General features: G+C 49.6%; 1 protein-coding gene across 9 annotated transcripts in view; it reads left to right on the top strand.

The window, feature by feature from the left end:
• Positions 1-25,056, top strand: part of DENND4A (DENN domain containing 4A) — an 89,810-nt gene that overhangs the window by 43,785 nt on the left and 20,969 nt on the right. For all 9 annotated transcript variants that reach the window (XM_029066479.2, XM_029066478.2, XM_029066476.2 and 6 more), the window contains 9 exons: positions 2,176-2,320; positions 2,667-2,842; positions 6,640-6,740; positions 8,390-8,608; positions 9,062-9,207; positions 18,206-18,339; positions 21,212-21,347; positions 23,986-24,189; positions 24,296-24,424. In XM_029066479.2, coding sequence (XP_028922312.1) covers positions 2,176-2,320; positions 2,667-2,842; positions 6,640-6,740; positions 8,390-8,608; positions 9,062-9,207; positions 18,206-18,339; positions 21,212-21,347; positions 23,986-24,189; positions 24,296-24,424 — 1,390 coding nt within the window. The remainder of the gene's footprint in view (positions 1-2,175; positions 2,321-2,666; positions 2,843-6,639; positions 6,741-8,389; positions 8,609-9,061; positions 9,208-18,205; positions 18,340-21,211; positions 21,348-23,985; positions 24,190-24,295; positions 24,425-25,056) is intronic.

The raw sequence follows: 25,056 nt of genomic DNA, 5'->3' as shown, positions 1-25,056 counted from the left end.
AAAGACGGCGCTAAACGGTTAACGGAACAAAACTTGTTACATTTCAATCCCGTGTTATTTTTGAAACGGGCAGAGTGCCATATCCAATTAGGGTTTCCTTTGTAGGCTAGGTCTTTGCTGCCCATCACCAAGTATTCCCGTTCTAAATAGAGCACTTTGTTTCACAGCATCCATGAGACCGTTCTGTTTTTTTAAAGACACAAAGCCACAATTTATCCCTGCCCAGTCAAAAACAGCGCTGCAGAATGGAGGGCTTTTTGAAATCAGAGGATTGCATTGTTTCTCTCGAACTTGATTTTGGCCCTCCCTTCCCCCACCCCCAGCGTGAGAAGGGGGCAGAGAGGCTATCAAAATCCCAAGACACGGCGGGCGACTTGCTCGGTGCCCGGTGAACGCGCGTTCGCTCCGGGGTATAATAATCGTGGTATCTGCTGAGCGCTTACTATGTGCCAAGCACTGTTCTAAGCGCTGGAGTCGATGCAGGGTAATCAGGTTGTCCCACGTGGGGCTCACGCTTTCAATCCCCATTTTGCAGATGAGGTCACCGAGGCACGGAGAAGTGAAGTGCCCTGCCCAAGGTCACTCAGGCGACAGGTGGCGGAGGCGGGATTAGAACCCACGTCCTCTGATTCCGGAGCACGGCGCTAAGCTCTTGGGTGAGGGCAGTTCAGTAGACTCGGTAGCTCCGACCCGTAAAATACCACTGATGGACTGAACCACCCACCTCCCATCATCCTTCCTAAAGGGAGCCCCGAGCTCCCTGTGCAGAGACCTCGGGCCGGAGTACGGATAACAGCGGGCCCCCGGGAGTCCGAAGGAGCCGCACGTACACGAGCGGGTACGCGCCCAGGTGCACACATCGGTGCAAACCGCCAGTCTCCCTTGCCTGTGTCCTAGCTATTCCGGTTTCATTACCGACCAGACGCCTGTTTATAAAGGCGGGGAGTGACCGGCGGCGAGCGACGGTTCTGAATCAGAGCCTGGGCCCGGGGAGAGGTCGTCCTTCCCTCCCACCCCCTGCACTTCTGGGGGTGCAGAGACGACGTTGAGGCTTCTGAGGAGCGAGGGAGGAGTCGGATCCGATCGTGACCGATTCGATTGGGATCTAGACCGCGAGTTCGTCGTGGCCAGGGTTGATCGTGCTCTCCCAAGCGCCGAGTACAGTGCTTTGCACACAGTAGGCGCTCAATATGTGCAACTGAGCAAGTGAAGGTGAGCCCCGGTGCGTCCTTCCCCAAGTGGAGGGGCCTGTCTCACGCTTTGCCACCCGGTCAGCCTGGGGAAGCTGTGCTAGCTGGAAACGCATCAGAAGGTTCGAGGACCATTTATCCAAATCCGTGAACGAGTGGGAAAGTCGAGGATAGAGAGGGCCGGTGTAGGATTGGTTGTTAAATGACCCAACCATTAGCATGGTTGCTCAGGACAAACCGCTACATGATTATCTTTTTTTAATGGAATCTGTTAAGTGCTTACTATGGGCTGAGCACTGTACCAAGCCCCGGGGTAGCTAATCAGGTTACACACAGTCCGTGTCCCACGTGGGGTTCATTGTCTTAATCCCCATTTTAGAGATGAGGTAACTGAGGCACAGGGAAGTGAAGCGACTTGCCCAGGTCATACGGCAGACAAGAGGTGAAGTCAGAATTAGAACTCGGGTCCCGGATTTCTCCCAAGCGTCCTTGGCTCTCCGCCATCTGAGAGCAAATTCTGTCATCGGTCTGACCCAGCGAGGGCGTTCCTTAGATTTGTACGTTTTTGGTGGGGGGTTTTCTGGTATTTAAGCACTTGCTCTGTGCCAGGCACCGTACAGAATTTCTGGGGTAGACTCGAGGTGATGAGGTCGGACACCGTCCCCGTCCCTCGCGCGGCAGCCTTAACCCCCGTTTTACAGATGAGGGAACCGAGGCCCAGAGAAGGGGAGCGACTTGCCCGGGGACACCTAGCTGACGAGTGGCGGAGCCGGGGTCGGAGCCCAGGTCCTTCCTACTCCCGGGCCCGGACTCTATCCGCTGGGCAACTTTGCTTCTCGATAACTTTGTCGATAACTTCAGGGTTAGAGGAGCCCCGTCCGATTTAAGACTCGACGTAACGATAAATCTTTGGTAACGTTCATTGTCAGGTGGGGTTTTGAATCCTTAAATATTCGGTGCTCCGATATCTCTGTCCGGTTTATAGCGGAGGCAGATTTTCAACACTACTGCAGAACCTCGGCCCCGAGAACGCCGTGACCCTCCTGGTGTTCGCAGTGACGGAACATAAAATCCTCATCCACTCCCTCCGGCCTTCCGTCCTCACCAGCGTGACCGAGGCCCTGGTCTCCGTGAGTAACCGTCTTTCTCCGGGAGCAGCTTCGGCCCTTAGCCGTGTTGATTTCCGTAACTGAAAGAGCTCAAGGTCGACCTCAGACCGACTCCCCGGAAGCGTTGGAGATCCGCGCCCTTGGGCCGTCCTGGAGGCCCGAGACGACGGATCTACCCCCGGGCCGGAGAAAATCCCCAGAGTCTCTTTCCGTTGCAGTAGCTCCCGAAATCTCCCGGCCCGCGTCTGATTCCCGTCCCGTACCCCGTCGGAAGTTAAAAATGCGTGTTCGAATGTCTTCCGTCCTCACGGACCACGTCTTGGTGCCGGTCGTCTGAATGTCCTAATGTCTCTGTTTTGATCCCAAGATGATATTTCCTTTCCACTGGCCCTGTCCGTATGTTCCTCTTTGCCCCCTGGCATTAGCAGATGTGTTGAGTGCACCGTGCCCCTTCATAGTGGGGATCGATTCGCGATACTTCGATCTCTACGATCCCCCTGCAGACGTTAGCTGCGTCGACCTAGACACCAACACCATCTCTCAGTAAGTACCCGCCAATTCATTATTCCTCGGGGTTACGGTAGTCATTCAATAGTATTTATTGAGCGCTTACTGCGCGCGGAGTACTGTACTAAGCGCTGATACCAGTCTGCCGATGGTATCCAGGGAGCGCTCCAGGAGGCCTTCCCAGACGAAGCCCCCCGCTTTTCCTCCACTCCTCCTCCCCTCCCCATCGCCCCGACTCCCTCCCTCTGCTCTCCCACAGCGCTTGCGTATATATGGACGTATTTACGGTTCCATTTATTTGATTAATGATGCGCATATGTCTGTAATTCCATTTATTTATATCGATGCTCTTGATGCCTGTTTACTTGTTTTGATACCTGTCTCCCCCCTTCTAATAATAATAATAATAATAATAATGTTGGTATTTGTTAAGCGCTTACTATGTGCAGAGGACTGTTCTAAGCACTGGGGGAGATACAGGGTATTCAGGTTGTCCCACGTGGGGCTGTCTTCATCCCCATTTTACAGATGAGGTAACTGAGGCCCAGAGAAGTGACTTGCCCACGGTCATAAAGCCGCCAAGTGGCAGAGCCGGGATTCAAACCCATAGCCTCCGACTCCCAAGCCCGTGCTCTCTCCACTGAGCGCTTACTGCACGTGGGGCACTGTGCTAATCGCTTGGGAGAGGGCCGTCCAGTAGAATTGGGAGACACAAACCCTGTCCTCCAGGAGGGAGACAGACAATAAAATAAATTACAGATCGGACACACGGCAGAGCACAAACGCGGACAGCACCCCTTTTTAATAGAGGGATATTGCGTGTTCTCTAAGTTTTGAGTTTAACGGTTTTGAAAAAGTCCTTTGTTTAAAACTGAGTCACGTGGAGGTTCGCAGGAAGAGGAAGGTAGAGTTCCCATCTCAACATCCTTACTATTACGGGCTCTCGTTATATCCCGGCTAGACTACTGTGTCAGCCTTCTCTCTGACCTCCCTTCCTCCTCTCTCGCCCCGCTCCGGTCTATTCTTCACTCCGCTGCCCGGCTCATCTTCCCGCAGAAACGATCTGGGCATGTCACTCCCCTTCTTAAGCGACTCCAGTGGTTGCCTATCGACCTCCGCTCCGAACAAAAACTCCTCACTCTAGGCTTTGAGGCTCTCCATCACCTTGCCCCTTCCTACCTCTCCTCCCTTCTCTCTTTCTACCGCCCACCCCACACGCTCCGCTCCTCCGCCGCCCACCTCCTCACCGTCCCTCGGTCTCGCCTATCCCGCCGTTGACCCCCGGGTCACGTCCTCCCGCGGTCCCGGAACGCCCTCCCTCCTCACCTCCGCCAAACTGATTCTCTTTCCCTCTTCAAAACCCTACTTAAAACTCACCTCCTCCAAGAGGCGTTCCCAGACTGAGCTCCTCTTCCCCCTCTACTCCCTCTGCCATCCCCCCTTTACCTCTCCGCAGCTAAAGCCTCATTTTCCCCTTTTCCCTCTGCTCCTCCACCTCTCCCTTCCCATCCCCACAGCACTGTACTCGTCCGCTCAACTGTATATATTTTCGTTACCCTATTTATTTTGTTAATGAATTGTACATCGCCTCGATTCTATTTAGTCGCCATCGGTTTTTACGAGATGTTCTTCCCCTCGACGCTGTTCATCGCCATCGTTCTCGTCTGTCCGTCTCCCCGATTAGACCGTAAGCCCGTCAAACGGCAGGGACCGTCTCTATCTGTTGCCGACTTGTTCATCCCAAGCGCTTAGTACAGTGCTCTGCACATAGTAAGCGCTCAATAAATACTATTGAATGAATGAATGAATGAATGAACATCCCGAGCTGAAACGAGCTCCTTTGGATTTTAGCAGCATGGGCTCTTCGGCTGGCAAAGGGAGTTTGTTGGGTTTGATTTTTCCCGTAAGAGCAACAAGTTCAGTGATGACATTTACTCGTAAAGCTTCAAAACTGATAATATTAGATCGATCTGATTTGATTCCGACGTCTAACAGATCACTGGGGGGGGAAGCACCGTGTTCTGACGGGAAGGGCCCGGGCCTGGGAGTCAGACAACCCGGGTTCGAATCCGGCCCCTCCACTCGTCTGCTGGATGACGTTGGGCCTGCGCCTCGGTTGCCTCATCTGCAGAATGGGGATTCGGTACCCGCTCTCGCTCCTGCAGGGACTGAGAGCCCCGAGTGGGGTCAGATGACGTTATATCTGCCTCAGCACTTAGTACAGTGCTTAGCGCATAGTAAGCACTGGATACACACCACAGTTAGTATTAAGTGTTTTTTTGAATTGACTAGACTTCCTGAGAGGAGGGGATATGGTCATTTTCCAGGGGATGGGCGCAGTCAGGAGTTTTTACCCCAAAGAAAGACTAGTCAAATGGATATGAAAGTACTGGTTTTTTCCTTGAAATCAGTCAATGGGGGGGGAGACAAACATTAATAGAAATAAATAAATTACAGATACGGACATAAGTATAATAATTTTATGTGTATCGATATCTGTCTCCCTCCCCAGACTGTGAGCTCGTTATGGGCGGGGAAAGTCACTGTTTATTGTTGTACTTTTCCAAGTGTTTAGTGCAGTGCTCTGCACCCGGTAAGTGCTTAATAATACGACTGAATGAATGAATAAGTGCTGAGGGGCTGAAGGGGCGTGAATAAAGGGAGCAAATCAGGGCGATGCAGAAGAGAGTGGAACAAGGGGAAAGGAGGGCTTAGGCCTCCTTAGGAAGGCCTCCGGGAGGAGATGGGCCTACAGTAAGGCTCTGAAGCGAGGAGAATGAAGGTCTGTCAAATGCAAAGAGGGGGGGCGTTCCAGGCCAGAGGCCGGATGTGGGCGAGAGGTCGGCGGCGAGATAGGCGAGATCGAGGTACGGCGAGTAGGTTGCCATCAGAGGAGCAAAGTGTGGGGGCTGGGTTGGGGTAGAAGAGCAGAGAGGTGAGGTGGGGACAAGGTGATGGACTGCTTTAAAGCTGAGGTCGAGGAGTTTCTATGTGACGCCGAGGTGGATGGGCAACCCCTGGAGGTTCCTGACGAGTGGGGAAGCGTGAATGTTTTTTGTAGAAAAATGATCCAGTAGGAGGAGGGAGAAAAGGGGCATCTGGCTGTGAGTTAATGCAGAGGTGATAGAGTAGGGAAGGTGTGTTCATAAGTGCACATGGAGGGAAGACTGTGGAATTGTGAATTAAGTCCTCGGGGGACGCGGCACTTCCGAGGGGATGCTGGGAATGGGGGGGCGGGAGGGAGGTGCGGGAAGAGAAAGGGGAAGGGAAGAGAACCTGTTCGGATTAGACGTCTTGTGGAGCATGTGATTCGAAGGAGGGAATGATGAACTCGCAATATGAAGGTAGTCAATGAGAAGGATGGTATTTTAATACCAAATCAGAAAAGACCAATTTCACTTCAGAGTGTTTTTCTTTTGTTGCCACACACAGATTCTTCATATATGGGATTTTATTTGTGCAACCTTGGTTTTCTCCCTCCCATTTTTTCCCCATGCAACAGGGAACCATTCTGAAAGTAGCCAAGTGCAGTGAAGCAGCCTGACCTAGTGGATAGAGCCAGGGCCTGGATTCTAATCCCAGCTCTGCCACTCATCTGCTGTGTGACCTTGGGCAAGTCACATCTCTTCTCTGCCCCTCAGTTTCCTCATCTGTAAAATGGGATTAAGACCGTGAGCCCCAGGTGGGACATGGGCTGCGTCCAACTTAGTTAACCTCGTGTCTACCCCAGCGCTTAGTACAATGCCTGGCACCGAGTAAGCACTAAACAGATATCGTTTAAGAAGAAAAAAGTAATATACCTAGTAAACCGTGTTGTTAATTTGTCATTCTAGAATTGGAGACAAGAAAAATATTGCCTGGAAGATTCTCCCCAAGAAACCTTGCAAAAATCTGATGAATACACTGAACAGTTTGCATCAGCAACTGGCCAAATGTAAGTGAATAAATCGGAGGTATTTTATACAAGCTTCATTGTTCCAAAACTAGTTCTGATTGATTGGGCTCGTTTTTGTAGGTAGATTTACTTTTGTATTTTTCTACTCAGAATACATACTGACTACATAGTTAACATATTTAGTCCCATGTGGCCTAGCGGAAAGAGCCCGGGCCTGGGAGTCAGAGACCCTAGGTTCTAATCCTGGCTCCGCCCACTCTCCTGCCGTGTGACCTTGGACAAGTCACTTCACTTCTCTGGGTCTCAGTTCCCTCATCGGCGAAATGGAGATTCAATACCTGTCCTCCCTCCTTCTTTAATTGTGAGCCCCGGGTGGGACCTGATGATCTTCTAACTACCCCAGCGCTTAGTACAGTATTTGACAGAGAGTAAGCGCTTAAATACCACGATTGTTATCATTATTTTTACTAGTCCGCCAAAACGTTAGGGCCTTCACATCACTGACCTTGAAGGCAACGTCTACTGAAAAAAATAAAAAACTTTTAAAAACGATTGTGATTGCAGTGTCTGGATTGGGAGGGCATTAGCATTCTTTCAGCTCCAAGAATGAATCTTGAGAAAATTCCCTTAAAACCTTTAAGCGTTCACAGAATAGAGATTTGCCAAAATTATACTAATCAAGATGGCAGTGGATTTAGGCAGGGGCATATTTAAGTGGAGGGATTAAGCAAAGTGTTTTCTGGCAGAGTTCCAGAGAGGATGACAAGGAGCTTTAATCCTAATGTATTTGCCTGATCACATGGGTATTATAATGGCTCCCCCAAATCTGTCGTCTGACTCTAGAAGTGGGAGAAATATAAAGGGCGGGGGGGAGAAACTCAGAAACAAGAGGAGAACGAAACCTGTAGCTGAGCCATGGGAATAGGTGGCTTTATTGCAGAGTGCCATTTCTACATTTAAGTGTTTTTCCAGAGCCCTCTTCCTTTAAGAGTAAATTTCAGATGGGAGATTTTTCCCTCTCCATCTCTGGGTACAGTCCCTGTAGAAGAGCATTCTTTTTTGTTTTGTGTGATAGAAGACTTTTTTCTGAAACAGAATTTCCAAACTAAAATGGAAGCCTGTTTGACTCCAAAGGAGGAACAATTTGGGTAGATTTTAAAGCGGTGTGTTTCCATGAAAATAGTCACTTCCTAAATCTAAAATAGAGAACACTGACTCTCTTTTTTAATGGTATTTATTTTATTTTATTTAATGGTATTTGTTAAGCCCTTACTCTGTGCCAGGCACTGTATTAAGCGCTGGGGTAGGTCCCAGCTAACTAGGTTGGACACTGTCCACGACCCACGTGGGGCTCACGGTCTTAATCCCCATTTTACAGATGAGGTAAATGAGACCCTGAGAGGTTAAGTGACTTGCCCAAGGTCTACAGCCGAGAGGCAGCTTCTCCAACTTGTAATCAAAATGGAGCCAACCGGTCGATCAATCAGTGGTATATTCGGAGCGCGTACTACGTACCGAGCACTGTGCTCAGTGCCTGGGAGAGTGCAGTACAACAGAATTAAGCGGTCACGTTCCCCGCCCGTAACGAAACGTAGAATATGAGCCGTCCACTGTCTTCCACTGTGACCACTGTCGTGTCTCCTTTGAACTTGAAATTTTGAGAGCACTAACACGGAGTTGGTTTCCAGTGCAGCAAAGACCAAGGGAAGATGGATTAATGGATCTGGCAATGAACGACTGTGATTTCAACTTGGGAAAGAAGCTGCACGTGTTAGACATGGAGATCCAAGAAGCATTTTTGGGTTTCATGGCCTCGATATTAAAAGGCTATCGGTCTTTCCTACGGCCAATAACACAAGCCCCATCTGAGACCGCCACAGATGCGAGTTCTCTCTTCGAGCTCCAAGGTAAGTCGGTGTAACCTCTTCCACTCGCGGAGTCTCTGATGATATCGGGAGTTGATCGATCACGCCTTTAGGATGTCGATTTCCTCTTCCGGAACACCAGAGCACACTTACGTTCTGGAATTGGAAGCGTATTTCTACGGTGTCTGTTCTCCCAGGCACTTTGGCGGTAATGAAATGAACAAATCAGATGAAATACGGACCCAAGTCTTCATATAAACCTTCCGTCGTTTTGGTCTTTGGATCGGAAATCTTAATTGACAGATAGGCAAGCTGTACACTCTAGAAGTAAGGCAGAGAAAAAATGAGTTTGGTAGATGAGCGGCTTATCTTTTGACATAGACACAGCGATGCACAGGCACGCCCGAAGCATTTCAGAAACGGTGTTAGGGCTCCGTTCAAAAAGGCGATGTGAACGTTGGTTCTCCTGACTTTCTGTGCATTCGTGTTCAACAGGTTTCTTAAAAAGCAGGGATCGCTCTCAGCAAAAATTCTATACCTTGATGACCAAAACACAAATGTTTATTCGTTTCATTGAGGAGTGTTCCTTTGTCAGTGACAAAGATGCAAGTTTGGCATTTTTTGATGACTGTGTCGATAAAGTAAGTACCATCCGACCGTATCGTTTCTACAAATAACTCTACCCCGTTAGGTGTAAATAGTTGCGGCGAACACAGTGAGTGCATTCCCGGGAGTTTGTTCCAACCCTTGTTTGCCCTCAGGAACCCGAGTCCCTCGTTCCGCCTCGGCCCAGTAATCGGATCCTGCTTGTCTCCTGCCGACTGAACGAGTCTTATTTAAAGAGAAGCTCTCGAACACAGCCGTTAATGAATCAGTAAAGAGAACGTCACGTTTCCGAACTGAGCCTTTTCCAGATATTTAGCAGGGGCTACATAGTGCAAGAAGAAAAGGCACTGCTCCCTGTGGGTCCTGCAAAATGGATTGCAGTGATTTATTTTTCCAGTTTATTTTTTTAATTCCACATCCTTCCTACCCCACTGAGGTGTGTTCGGTTTCCCTGTTCTTCCTCCCATCTTCCAACAGAACATCCAACAGAGGTGTCATCGGTCCGGCGGCAAATAATAATAATAATAATGATAGTGGTATTTAAGCGCCTACTTATGTGCCAGGCACTAGATACTAAGCTTTAGTCCCTTGGACGCAGTCCCCGTCCCACCGTCTTAATCCCCATTTTCCAGATGAGGTCACTGAGGCACCGAGAAGTGAAGGGACTTGCCCAGCGGACGAGTGGCCGGAGCCAGGATTAGAAGCCGGGTCCTTCTGACTCCCGGGCCCGGGCTCTATCCGTTCGGCCACACTTCTGACTCCTGAGAGCTCGGCTCAGTGCTCTGCACCCAGTAAGCGTTCCATAAATCCCACTGATGGATGGACTGATCTCCGAAGCTGGGTGGGTTGGGAGTGTAGAAGAATGGAAGGCAGCAGGCTGCCAACCTATGGTAATTTGGGTCTGTTTTGGGGTGCTGTGTTCGTAGCAAACCAGTGGATAGACCACGGGCCTGGGAGCTAGAAAGATGTAGGTTCCAGTGGCGACTCTGCCACTTGTCTGCTGGATGACCTTGGGCAAGTGACTTCACTTCTCTGTTACCTCATCTGCAAAATGGGGGTTAAGACTGTGAGCCCCATGTGGGCCATGGGCCGTGTCCAACCCGAACAGTGCCCGGCCCGTAGAAAGCGCTTAACAAATACCGTAGGGGGGAGAAGAAAATTCCTGTTGTGGATATAAATGCCGTGGGGCTGAGGGTGGAGCGGGATGTCGGGAGGGCTTAAAAAACACAGATCCAAATGCGCGTGGTTGACACAGGAGGAAGAGGGAGTGGAGGAAGTGAGGGCTTAGGCGGGGAAGGCTTCTCAGAGGAGATGTGATTTCAGCAAGGTCTTGAAGGTGAGGAGAGTTGATCGTCCGGCAGATAGGAAGGGGAGGGCGGTCAGAGGGAGGTATGAAGGGTCAGAGGCAGGATGCGGACGAGGGGGCAGCGGCGAGACAGGCGAGATGGAGGGACGGGGAGTGGCTCGGTGGGAGCGGAGCAGAGTGAGGATAACCTCCCTCAACGTGTCTCTCGCGAGCCCCACGATCAGTCAGTCACCGATTGAGCGCCTACGGTGTGCAGAACGCCGTACTGAGCGCTTGGGAGAGTACGCTGTGACAGACACATTCCCCGTGCCCACAGCGAGCTTATAGTCTAGAGGGGGAGACAGACATTAATATAAATAAAATTACAGATATGGACCTGGGTGCGGTGGGGCTGGAAGGGGGGTTGAATAAAGCACCCCACAGCATCCAGTACAGTGCACCGCACACTAAGCGCTCAGTAAATACTGTTAATTAAGAAGTGTATGAATCTATTGCTTCAGACCGTAAGACCCTCGTGTGCACATCTAGCAACTCTGTTGTATTGAAGTTTCCCAAATGCTTAGTTCAGTGCTCTGCACACAGGAAGCACTCAATAAATGCGATTGAATGAATGCTTAGTAATAATAATGTTGGTGTCTGTTAAGCGCTTACTATGTGCAGAGCACTGTTCTAAGCGCTGGGGTAGGTACAGGGTAATCAGGTTGTCCCACGTGAGGCTCACAGTTAATCCCCATTTTACAGATGAGGGAACTGAGGCCCAGTGAAGTGACTTGTCCGAAGTCACACAGCTGACAGGTGGTGGAGCAGGGATTCGAACCCGTGACCTCTGACTCCCAAGCCCGGGCTCTTTCCACCGAGCCACGCTACAGTGCTCAGTACACAGTATGTGCTCAATAGATATATCTTTTTCACAGTGTTTGTTCAGCAACTACTATGTCAACCACCATACTAAGCAACAGATGGATTGATCCGTTAAACTTTTTTTAAGGTGATTTTCCTCAGTTTTCTTCAATCCCTGGAAAGTAGAGGATTTATATCGCTTGGACCAAGATCTTATCATGTATTGTTGAAGTTGATAGCTGGGACTTGGATTGCTTATCCAAATACAACTTTTAAGAAAGAAGGGGAAATGAGCTTTTTTTTAAAAAAATAATAATAATAATAAGACACAGTTCAACTTTTGATAGACAAAGTTCGTCTCGATTACTGGCCTGTTGATGCTGCGAAGGAGCGAAGCAGCGTGACCTAGTGGATAGAGGGTGGGCCTGGGGGTCGGTAGGACCCGGGTTCTAATCTCGGCTCGGCCACCTGTCTGCCGTGTGACCTAGGGCAAGTCACTTCGTGGTGCCTCAGTTACCTCATCTGTAAAATGGGGATTACTACTGTGAGCCCCATTGAGGACAAGGATTGTGTCCAACCTGATTAGCTTGTATCTACCCCAGGGGTTAGAACAGTGCCTGGCCTTAAGTAAGCGCTTAACAGATACCATAAAGAAAAGAGAGAGACATTTTCACCTTTCAGTTTTGTCTTTGTCCCAGAAAAGAGAGCACCAGATTTCAAGAAAATGTTGGGCTACATCATTTCCCTCGATTTTAGCATACCGTCTCGAAAATCAGTCCTCGTTAGGGCGGAGGAGACACCAGACCTACTCGTCATCTCGTTAAGAGGCCGGGACATTCTGTCCGGTGACAGCGATGCATTGTATAATTAATGCGTGAGGAGGGCTAGGATTTCCTTAAAGTAGGTCACCTGCCGGTCTTTGCGCAGGAACGAAGCCGGGCGACGATTAGAATTGCTCCCTGAGGGTTAGTTGTCCCGAGGGAGAAACAATGCCCCGAAAATATAGGAGGAGGCGTGAATTTTGATTCGCCAGAAGCCGTGGTATTTCTGAAATCCGGTATTTTCTCCATGCCGTCCCTAGAATTGGAGTTCTTAACGCTTCTCTCCCTCCTACTTAAATTATGAGCCCTGTCTGGGATCTAGTGATCTCGTATCTATCTCAGGGCTTAGTAGAGTGCTTGGCGCTTAACAAATACCACAGTTACTGCTACTGTTATTATTATTGAATACAGAAGGTTTAAGACAGTGTGTGTTAGTAACTACTCATCCCCCTCACCTACCCCACGCCATGAAACGTCACCCCTGGAGCACAAGTCTGTAGAATTGTCGTGTTTCCTCGACTGGTTGCTTGGTTTGCGTTGCTGAGAAAATGGTAGAGGGAAGGTGCCCTGCAAGCTAGAAGGAACTAAAATATAACAGATGTTTCCGTGGACCCAACGACAACGCCGTCCACCTTTCGTCCTCGGAGTTAAAGAAAGATCCAAATTCTTGCCAAAGTCCTTGCCAAATTCCCTTTTGGTGTCTTCATTTCACCTTCCGATTTCTGTGTGCCTCGGTGCAGTAAACCTGTCCCTGGACAAAAAGGTCTCTCAAAATCTTACCAGTGCTTTGACGATAGAGTCTTCCTCTTTAATCGTCATCATCAGGGGTGTTTCTTGAACGCTTAAGCGTGGCTCAGTGGAAAGAGCCCGGGCTCGGGAATCAGAGGTCGTGGGTTCGAATCCCGCCTCTGCCACTTGTCAGCTGTGTGACTGTGGGCAAGTCACTTTGCTTCCCTCATCTGTAAAATGGGGATGAAGACTGTGAACCTTACATGGGGCAATCTGATTACCCTGTATCTACCCCAGCGCTTAGAACAGTGCTCTGCACATAGTAAGCGCTTAACAAATACCAACATTATTAACTCTATGAAGCCCTTGGGGGAGTATGATACAAATCTGTTCCTCCGTAGCCCAAGCGTTATTATAAAATGTGGGTCGCAGCATGGCCTCGTGCATAGACCACGGACCTGGGTGTCAGAAGGACCGGGGTTCTATTGTCTGCCGTGACCTTGGACAAGTCATTTCACTTCTCTGGGCTTCAGTTCCCTCTTCTGGAAAGTGGAGATTAAGACTGCGAGCCCCACGTGGGACGGGGACTGTGTCCAACCTGATTAGCTTGTATTTACCCCAGTGCTTAGATCAGTGCCTGGCACATAGCGCTTCACAAATTCCATAACGAGTGAATGACCAGGAGCCCCGGGTGGGACATGGACTCTGTCCAACCCCATTAGCTTGTATCTACCGCTTAGTACGGTGCCTGGCACATCGTAAGCGCTTAAAAAAAAGATGAGGGTGATTCGGTTTTTCATTCAGTCATTTATCAATAATAATTGTGGTATTTGTTAAGCTTTTACTATGTGTCAGGCGACTGAACTAAGCGCTGGGTGGATACCAGCAAATCGGGTTGGACACAGTCCCTATCCCAGAGGGGGGCCCACAGTCTCAAACCCCATTTTACAGATGAAGCAGCGTGGCTCAGTGGAAGGAGCCTGGGCTTCGGAGTCAGTGGTCATGGGTTCGACTCCCGGCTCTGCCACTCGTCAGCTGTGTGACTGTGGGCAAGTCACTTAACTTCTCTGTGCCTCGGTTCCCTCATCTGTAAAATGGGGATTAACTGTGAGCCTCACGTGGGACGACCCGATGACCCTGTATCTCCCCCAGTGCTTAGAACAGCGCTCTGCGCATAGTAAGCGCTTAACAAATACCAACATTATTAGATGAGGTAACTGAGACCCCAGCATCACCAGATGGGGGCCGAATTGCCGAAAAGACCACAGTGTTTTCAAGTAGAGTGGGCGGTGTTTGTCACTAAGCAAGTGACGATGTTCAGACCGAAGGAAGAACGAAATGGTTGGTTTGTGATTCATCCAGACGAGTGAAAGTAGCGATTGGATCGTGCTGTGCTAGGCCCGGGTCCAGATAGGGGAAGAATCTTCTCCTGTTCCCTTCTGCGTCGCCCTGGCACTTGGATACGTACCTTTTATTCACCCCCCACCCCCCAACACCCATGGACATAGCTGTCATTTATGTAAATTATAGTCTCCCCCTCTAGACCGTAAGCTCCTGGCGGACAGGGAATCTCTTCCAACCCTGTTATATCGTACTCTCCCAAGTGCTTAGTACGGTGTCCGGCTCACCGGAAGCACTCAATAGATTGATCGATAGGGTTGTATTTGAACCAAGTTTCTCTCTGTGGCCGCTTTTAAAGAACCATTTGTTCTCGTCACCGATACGTTGGATTTAGGAAGCCTTATGGAGTCTCTTCCAACTCTGTTATATCGTACTCTCCCAAGTGCTTAGTACAGTGTTCTGCACACATGAAGCACTCAATGAATAGCCTGATCGATAGGGTTGTATTGGAACCAAGTTTCTTTCTGTGGCTGCTTTTAAAGAACCATTTGTTCTCGTTACCGATACGTTGGATTTAGGAAGCCTTATGACTAATTAGCAGCCATTTTATGAATCTGTGCTTAGACTTTTCATAATTATTACAAGGATTTCTTTCAAGCGTTTTGATAGAACTCTGAATGTCTGGTAGAAGAACGAGATAGGAGTTGGATTTTTCGCCAATTGAGACTGATGCTGCTTTGCTTTCCTTACGGCAGAAATCTTGAACAGATGTAGTGGCGTTTATTGAGTTTCTACTGAGACTGTGAGCCCCACGTGGGACAGGGACTGTGTCCAAGCCGATTTGCTTCTATCCACCCCGGCGCTCAGTTCAGTGCCGGGCACGTAGAAGTGCTTAACGAATACCCCAATTATTATTATTATTGCTATCATTAATAATAACACAACAGAAGCACAGGGACTCATTCTCCGTCCCCAAGGAGCTTACGCTGTAATGGTGGTGAGAGACTTAGAAATACCTAATAGTGGAAATGATAAACTTGAGTGCTTCATGAAAGTTAGAAGTATTTTGAGTAGTATTTGGTAAGCGCTCCATTTCCCACCAGGGCTGATGGTATTAATTCCCATTTTGTAGACGAGGTAACTGAGGCACCAAGAAGTGGGGCGACTTGACCAAGGTCACACAGCCATAGTATTATGCCGTATATTAAACTCTTTCTAAATGTCGAGCCCTGGGGTAGATACAAGGTCATGAGATCGGACACCTTCCCTGTCGACAGTCTCTTTATTTCCAGATGAGGAAACTGAGGCCCAGAAAGGTTGCGACTTGCCCAAGGTCGCGCCGTCAGCCGGGGGCAGAGCCAGGACCCTTAATCCCTCTGCTCTTTCCACTGAACTACACGGCTTCCCTAGGTCTACGTAAAGATATGCACGAGAGGTTACAGTGGGCATCAATAAATAAAAATTTAGAAGTGCGAGAGGCACCTGAAGAGTTGAAAAGATTCGAGGTACCAATAATGGGTCAGGGAATCATGTTGGAAGAGAAGGGGATTTTAAGAGCACGGCTCAGTGGAAAGAGCCCGGGCTTGGGAGTCAGAGGTCATGGGTTCGAATCCCGGCTCTGCCACTTGACTGTGAGCAAGTCACCTCACTTCTCTGTGCCTCAGTCACCTCATCTGTAAAATGGGGATGAAGACCGTGAGCCTCACATGGGACAACCAGATGACCCTGTATCTCCCCCAGCACTTAGAACAGTGCTCTGCACGTAGTAAGCGCTTAACAAATACCAACATTATTATTATTATAAAGAGGACTTTGGAGGTATGGGGTTCAGGCGAATTTGTCGGGGAAGGGAGTTCCAGGCAAGCCCTGACTCCGTTCTACTTCCCGTCTATTTTCATAATGGTGAAATAAGCAGGGCAAAAAGGATATGGGATGGGAAAAGATGTAGAATCGCAGCGAGCGGAGTGAGTCATTCACCCTTGTTTTTTAGAAGCGGAGTGACTGTCCATGGTTATTGGCTGCCTTGCGTTCCCCGTGACATCTTCAGAATTGTTAGGGAGGAGCTACGTCTTTAAAGTCGTTTTCAAAGGTTAATTTTTAAGTGGGCTTTTCCCAGACGTGCAGTCGTCTTTTATTCATTTATTTATTTATTTTGAAGAACCACACTTAAGACTTGATGGGAAGATCCTTCCAGATTTCAGGACGATTATAATCAGATGAATGAAAGTAGCAATTTGCGTAAACAGCTGCCGCTTTACTCGATGGAATTTAGAATGTTTTAAATTCCTTCCTGCCCACGGTTTAGCCCAGCGTGTTCGAGTGGAAATAAATTCTTCGGGGGCCCTGGGTTCTAATTCTGGCTCTTCCACCTGGCTGCCGCGTGGCCTCGGGCCAGTCAGTTAACTTCTCTGTGCCTCCGTTTCCTCATATCGAATCCTTGCCCTCCCTCAGCCCCGTTCGGGACACGCCGTGCGTCCGATACGAAGACATCGTGTCTACCCCAGTGTTTAGTTCAGTGCTTGGCGTGTTGTAAGCGCTTAGCAAATGCCACAAGCAGTAAAAATAGTAGTATGCAAAGTAATGTTCACTATATAATACTAATCGTGATATTTTTTAAGTGCCGACAATGTGCCGGGTCCTGTGCTAAGCCCTGGGGTAGATATTAATCGGGTTGGACACGGTCCCTGTCCCACATGAGGCTCACGGTCTATTTGCAGTCGAGGTTGAGGTGCATTATTTTGCGAAAGGAAGAGCAGAGCTTTTTAAGACAAGCAGCGTGGCTCAGTGGAAAGAGCACGGGCTTTGGAGTCAGAGGGCATGGGTTCGAATCCAGCTCTGCCACTTGGCAGCTGTGTGACTGTGGGCAAGTCACTTAACTTCTCTGTGCCTCAGTTACCTCATCTGTAAAATGGGGATTAAGACTGTGAGCCCCACGTGGGACAACCCGATTCCCCTGTGCCTACCCCAGCGCTTAGAACAGTGCTCTGCACATAGTAAGCGCTTAACAAATACCGACATTATTATCCTCTACCTCGCTTCTTTGTTCCAAAACCTTGGACACAGTGGACCCGCTGAAAAAAAATGAATAGAACCGCACGGTTTAAGAAGCATCTGCCTAAGAGACACGCGAGGAGCAGCGTGGCCCAGCGGATAGGGCACGGGCCTGGGAGTCGGAAGGACCTGGGTTCTAATCCCGGCTCTGCCACTTGTCTGCTGTGTGGCCTTGGGCCAGTCACTTTACTTCTCTGGGCCTCAGTGACCTCGTCTATAAAATGGGGATGAAGACTGGGAGCCCCGTGTGGGCGCATGGACCGTATCCAAACTGATTAGCTTCTATCAACCCCAGTGCTTAGTAATAATTATTATTATTTGTGGTATTTGTTAAGCACTTACTATGTGCCAGGCACTTGACTAAGCACTGGGGTGAATACAAGAAAATCGCATTGGACGCAGTCCCTGGCCCAGGGAGGGATTAGAACCCAGGTCCTTCTGACTCCTAGGCCCGTGCTCTATACACTAGGCCGTGCTTCTTCCCTAGTATAGTGGCCTAGCGGATGGTGCTTAGTACAGTGTCTGGCACTGTTATTTTACTCTCCCAAACGCTTACTACAGTGCTCTGCGCACAGTAGGCGCTCAATAAATACGACGGACCGATTAGCGGATATGTTAAAATATATATTTGTTAATCAAAATGTATATGTATTTTGTGGAATTTGTTCATCTATACATCGCATTGTCTGGTGAGAAAGAATTAAGCTTTTGGCAGTAGCCATCTGGCTTTTTAATTTATCTGTAATTCTAATTATTGCGGCTGCAAGAGGCGGGGGATGTGTCTGTCTGTTGTTCTGGTGTACTCTCCTGAGCGCTTAGTACAGTGCTCCGCGCACAGCAAGCGCTCAATAAATACAGCCCGATGAAGGAAAGAGAGCCCAGGGAAGCGGGCCGCGCGTAGCCGTCGATTCTGTCCTGACTGTCGTCTCCTCGTAACCCACGTAGGTGGATATGGATAAGACTGGTGAAACGCGACTCATAGAGTTAGATGAATCGTACAAAAGCGAGCACACGGTTTTCATCACCCCCCCGGAGATCCCACATCTGCCCAACGGAGAAGAGCTCCCTTTGCAGTACAGGTATTTACCGGCGCAAAATACACTGCCCCCAAAGAAAAAGGCTGTCGTCCGCCCTGTGGGACCCTCAAAGAGCCAGGTTTTTATGGTGCCCAGATCTCCGGGTGGCAAGCAGATTTGGAGCACAAAAGCCATTCAGCAGATATCTATCAGCCGACTCGTATGTGCATCGTACTGGAAAGAGCACGGGTTTGGGAGTCAGAAGTCATGGGTTCGAATCCCGGCTCTGCCACTTGTCCGCTGTGTGACTGTGGGCAAGTCACTTCACTTCTCTGGGCCTCAGTGACCTCATCTGGAAAATGGGGATTAAGACTGTGAGCCCCATGTGGGACAACCTGATTACCCTGACTCTCCCCCAGCGCTTAGAACAGTGCCCTGCACATAGTAAGCACTTAACAAATACCAACATTATCATTATTATTATTATTTTTAAACGCTTGGGAGAGGACAGTATGAAGTGGGTGGATACGTTCCCTGCCCACAATGGGCCGATAGTCTAGACAAGCAGCGTGGCCTAGTGGATAGAGCACGGGCCTGGGAGTCTGAAGGACCTGGGTCCCAATTCCAGCTCCACCACTTTTCTGCCGGGTGACCTTGGGCACTTCACTTCCCCGGGCCTCAGTTACCTCATCTGTCCAATGGGGATTACTGTGAAGGCCCAGGTGGGGAATTGACGGTGCCCAACCCAATTTGCTTGTATCCACCCCAACGCTCAGTACGGCCCCTAGCACATAGTAAGCACTTAGCAATTACCACTATTTTTATTTTGGAGGGGCTAATAGAGGCCAAATGTTTAAAATCCCTAACACCTTCATCTGCAATTGCTAAGGTGTGCCTTTTCCTTTTCAAATTTTCTCTCCCACATATCGATGAAATGCAGTTAGTTGGTGGCTAATGCTGAGTATTGATTTTACTCATTTTTTGTCGGGCAGGTAACGTATCCGCTAGTTCTGTGGCATTCTCCCAAGAGCTTAGTACGGGGCTTTGCACATAGTAAGTGCTCAGTGAATTCTCGAGATCGATTGGTAGAAAATTCCCATTTTTGTAACGACACTGAAGTTCATTTCTTCAAAGTAAGCCTTTTAAAGGATTAAACACATTTCTAATGGTTATTTCTGGGCCTTGCCGTTGCCTGTTGTTCATTTGGAAATGAGTAAGCTTTCCAGGGATATCTCATATCGGTTTCAATAAGTACTTTACATACAGTGCTTTGCACACAGTAAGCGCTCAACAGATACGACTGAATGAACGAGTGAATGGCTGAATCGGCCCTCAAAGAGCTTATCCAAGTTAATTCAGCAGAATGGCTTATTGGGAAGAAAATGTTACTCAGTCCAGTCTTTGCTTGTCAGTCAACAAGAACGTATTTTACTTTTTTCCCGGCACATTATTCATTTAGTAGCTTCTTACACACGTTAGAGAGACACGTTCCCTGCCCATACCGAGCTTCCAGTCTACAGCGTTAATACCTCGTTGGGTTTTGTGCTTAGTTAGTGAAGTGTCCTCCTTACTCCATTGTCCCTGAAGACTTGAGTGTTGTGTCCTTAAAGAACACCGAGCCCTCTGCTTTATTAAATTTAGCTCGTCGCTGTCCACCCGTACCACAACCGTATTTCTCATTCCTTTAGATGACCGGGGCTCTCGGCGTTCTGGGTCTGAGACCCGGAAGCGGGGCCGAATGGATGGAGCTCGGGCGTGGGAGCCGCAAGGGCCTGGGTTCTAATCCCGGCTCCGCCGCTTGTCTCCTCCGTGCCCTTGGGCAAATCACTTCACTTCTCTGGGCCTCAGTGACCTCATCTGTCAAATGGGGAATAAGATGTGGCATAGGGACGGTGCCCAACTTAACCTGTATCTACCCTAGTGCTTAGAAAAGTGCTTGGTACATAGTAAGCACTTAACAGGTACCATAATCATTATTACTGTTAGCATCCAGGAGAAGCAGCGTGGCTCAGTGGAAAGAGCACGGGCTTTGGAGTCAGGGCTCATGAGTTCGAATCCCAGCTCTGCCACTTGTCGGCTGTGTGACTGTGGGCAAGTCACTTCACTTCTCTGTGCCTCAGTTCCCTCATCTGTAAAATGGGGATTAAGACTGTGAGCCCCACGTGGGACAACCTGATTCCCCTATGTCTACCCCAGCGCTTAGAACAGTGCTCGGCACATAGTAAGCGCTTAACAAATACCAACATTATTATTATTATTATTATCATTTTTATGTAAAACTACTTGCAAAGGGTTTTTTGGTGGGTTTTTTTTGAGGCAGGTGTTCTCCCCGGTCCCTGTGAATAGTTTGGGTATTTTGTACATGGAGTCAGTTTCGGCTCATTACCTTTCTTTTAGCTGTCTTGACAGTTCCCGGACCTGGATTGTGGCATTTGTTACGCGCTTAATAATAATTATGATAATGTTGGTATTTGTTAAGCCCTACTATGTGCCAAGCGCTGGGGTAGATACAGGGTCATCAGGTTGTCCCATGTGAGGCTCACAGTCTTAATCCCCATTTTACAGATGAGGTCACTGAAGCACCGAGAAGTCAAGTGACTTGCCCGGAGTCACACAGCTGACAGGCGACGGAGCCGGGATTAGAACCCGTGATCCTTGACTCCTAAACCCGAGCTCTTTCCACTGAGCCACGCTGCCTCCAGGCACTGTACTAAGCACTGGGGTGGGTTCAAGCAAATCGAGTGGCCCTGTGGCGTTCCTAAATATTGGCCGAAGGAAACAAGCACTAGCCCAGAAGGCTTTTTGGGGGTGTCACACGCTGATCCAGTAAGGGCAGCTCCAGGGAATTCCAGTTGTTCCCAGGTGTGAAAAATTCCAGGTGTGTTCTCTTTCTATTGGTATGTCTTAATAAATGGTGCTTAATTTTCTTTTTCAGCTATAATGGATTTCCCGTGCTGAAGGCAGATCTGTTCGAGAGGCCAGAGGGATTCCTTCAAATGAGAAAGAGCCAACTGTCCGCCAAAACCAGTAGCCCCAATAACCCTTCGCCCATGTTTCGAAGAACCAAGCAGGTGATTTGAAATAGCAGCATAAGCTCACCGCCTCAGAACCGAGAAATCATCTCGAACGACCAGACGGGCTTCCCCTATCCTATCTCTCTCTTCCCCACCCCCAGCCTTCCTGGCGCAAACCTGCCGACGCGTAGGAAATGAGAGCGCGTGGCAGCTGGGGCTCGCGACGGTCAGCTGGCTTGTGGCTTTCGGTTTAGACACTGCCAAGTCCGCCCGGTCCCATTTTGGAGTCGTAAGCCATGTGGCTTTTAGCGTTCTGTCTGGGAGAAGACTCGGGACCCTCTGCCGTGACGGTCAAGTCGGGGCCTTGACGGGGTCGCGGTCACGGCGGTATTTAAATCCACTCTGTAATTGGATTATAAAATCTTCCCGGACAGGCGGCCCGTGTCTTCTGCTCTTATCACGCCGACTGAGTCCGACTTCCTCCGCAGTTGTAGGAATAGCGATGGTCGTAGAAATGGTTGTCCTCTGGGGTCAAAAATGGTGCCCTTGACTGGGCTCTCTGTTCGTGTCGGGGGTGAGTGTAATTGAAGAGAATGAGGAGCCGGTCCTGCCCATCCCCTCAGTACTGTCCTTCGGATTTGGGGCTGAAGTGCGTCCTGGTAGCCGCTTTGTTTTGGCTCTGGGGCTTTTGAGTCACGGTGTAAGCGACTCCTTTGCTCAAAGAGAAGCAGCATGGCTCAGTGGAAAGAGCCCGGGCTTGGGAATCAGAGGTCATGGGTTCAAATCCCGGCTCAGCCGCTCGTCAGCAGTGTGATTTTGGGCAAGTCACTTAACTTCTCTGGGCCTGTTACCTCATCTGTAAAATGGGGATTAAGACTGTGAGCCCCATGTGGGACAACCTGATCACCTTGTGTCCTCTTCAGCACTTAGATCAGTGCTTTGCCCATAATAAGTGCTTAACAAATGTCGTCATTATCATTATTAAAGAGAACTTCCCCATTCTTACCGTCGCCATGCCGTTGAGTTCTCTGCTCTCTCCTCGCAGCGATTCACATCTTCTAAAGATGTGTTTTATGGTGTCTTAAAAGTGGTTCCTCCTTGCTATCTTACAGTGAGCATGAGAGCCAGCGCGACTTAGTGGAAAGAGCGTGGGATTGGGAGTCGGGATCCAGGGCTCACTCTGCTCGTAGCCTGCTGGGTGACCTTAGCCAAGTCACTTAACCCCTCTGTTCCTAAGTCTCTTGGCCAGCACTGTGGAGAGAGGATTCTCCCCACAGGAGTACCGTGAGGCTCCCTGCCATGAATTAGTTGATGTGAAACCCATGATTGCCACACAATCAATCGATTGTATTCATTGAGCGCTTTCCGCATGCAGAGCACTGAACTAAGCGCCTGGGACAGGACAACACAACAATGGAACAGACACATTCCCTTCCCCCCAGTGAGCTTAGAGTCTCGAGGGGGAGCCAGACAGGAATATAAATCAATCAATTCCAGATACGGACGTAAGTGCCGTGGAGCTGAGGTGGGGGCGGATAAAGGGAGCGAGTCAGGGCGATGCAAAAGGGAGTGGGAGAAATGAGGGCTCAGGGAAGGCCTCCTGGGGGTAGTACTGTGGTTTCATGGGGATCGTTGCTCGCTCTTCTTTCCATGTTTCCGTATGCCAGTCGCCTCCAGGCCTTTCCCTGTCGTGCACCCTTGTCCGGTCCAGTAAGGCTTCGATGCCGGCTGATTGACGTTTTTCACTTGAGACTCACAGAAGTCACTCACCTGTAGCACTGAGACGGCTGCGTCCGGTTAAAGTCCACCATGTCTTGGGGGATGTTTCTATTACAAACCCCTCGCTTTAGCTCCGACACCGTCCAACTCCAGCCAAGTGGAAAAAGCACGAGATGGGGCGTCAGTAGACCCTCCGTCCCGCCGTTTGCCGGGTGACCTAGGGCAAGTCGCCTAACTTCTCCAGGCTTCTGCTTCCTCATCTGTAAAATGGGAGTAGAGTATTTGCTCCCCCGTCCCCTGGGTAGAACAGGGACTGTCTGGTCCGATTGCATCGTATGGAACCCAGCCTTTTAGACACAGAGGAAATGCTTAATAAATTCCACCAGTATTACTACTTTTTCTGGACTAATAATAATGTTGGTATTTGTTAAGCGCTTACTATGTGCCGAGCACTGTTCTAAGCGCTGCCATCCACTTGTCAGTCGGTCGTATTTATCGAGCGCTTACCGTGTGCAGGGCACTGTATTACGCACTTGGAAGAGTACAATATAACAATAAACAGCCGCATTCCCTGCCCGCAACGGCCTTACTCTTGCGGTAGCGACTTGGCATCCTGTGACACGATGGGCACTTTCTCAGTATCGGCTAAGTTTCTGATAGTTTTGTGGGACCGAGAGAAACCCTCCAATCGAGGGATTATTGGCCCGAACCGGACCCCCAGATCCCAGCTCTTGGACAAGACCTGAGAGTTTCCAGTCAGGACTGGGAAGATCCAACATGGTAGATCTGGCCTGGCTCCCTCCCGATCTCCCCGCCGCCGTGACATTCCCGGCACCCCTTCTTTTGCCCTCACACTCAAAATGCAAAGTTGGAACGTCAGTGACCCCCTGGCAAGTTTGGGATTCTTTATGTGCCTGAATCCTTAAACAAAAGTGTATTTTTAGAGTCACTGATGGAACGCTCTGTCTTTTTCCAGGAAATTAGGTCAGCCCATAAGATAGCCAAGCGGTATTCCTCCATCCCTCAGATGTGGTCACGGTGTTTGCTGCGCCACTGCTACGGCCTGTGGTTTATCTGCCTTCCCGCCTACGTGAAAGTCTGCCACTCCAAAGTCCGAGCGCTGAAAACGGCCTACGACGTCTTGCGGAAAATGCACGCCAAGATCGATCCCCCGGACGAGGTAACTGACAGGAGGAACCGCTCCTCCTCTCCGGCAACCAACCGACTCCCTCCTTCACCACTCCCCGCCCGCCCGAGCTGACGGTGACGGGATGATGATCTTTCAGGTGTGCTACCGGGTCCTCATGCAGCTGTGTGGTCAGTACGGCCAGCCGGTGCTAGCGGTACGGGTCCTCTTTGAGATGAAAAAGGCCGGCATCGACCCCAACGCCATCACCTACGGCTATTACAATAAGGTAACTTCGCCCTGGGACGGGGAACGGGGGAAGGAGGAGGCTTCACGTTCTGGATCAGTTGCACGCCGATTTCAGCGATGAGAGGAGAACGGGCTACAGATGCGGCTCGGAGAAGCCATCGACATTCATGCCGGTGGCCCCGGAGTCGTCGATCACGCGCGGGCGATTAGTACAGCTCACCGCACCCCAGAGTGGACACTTGACAAATACCAATATTACTACTTTGGACCACCCGTTTAGTTTCAGTCGGTCACTCGATGGTATTTATTGAGTGCTTACAGTGTGCTGAGCGCAGAACTATGTACTTAGGAGAGTACAATATAACAGATTTGGTAGACATATCTCCCGCCCTCAGTGAGCTTACAGTCTTAGGGAGAGAGACAGAAGTTAATATAAATAAATCCATTGCAGATAAGTACATAAGTGCTGTCGGGTGGGGGGTGCTGATTGAAAAGAGCAAATCAGGACGACACAGAAGGGAGTGGGAGAAAAGGAATTGAAGGTTTTGTCTGGGAAGGCCCCTCGGAGGAGATGTACTTTCAATAAGTTGGGGAGAGTAACGGTCGGGCAGGCACGAAGAGGAAGGGCGTTCCAGGTCAGAGGCGGGACGCGGGCGAGAGATCGGCGGCGAG

Source organism: Ornithorhynchus anatinus, chromosome 5, assembly GCF_004115215.2.
Source record: "Ornithorhynchus anatinus isolate Pmale09 chromosome 5, mOrnAna1.pri.v4, whole genome shotgun sequence".
NCBI classification, from domain to species: Eukaryota; Metazoa; Chordata; class Mammalia; order Monotremata; family Ornithorhynchidae; genus Ornithorhynchus; species Ornithorhynchus anatinus.
The sequence above is the reverse complement of the archived record's forward strand: the minus strand, read 5'-3'. Positions and strand labels throughout refer to the sequence as shown.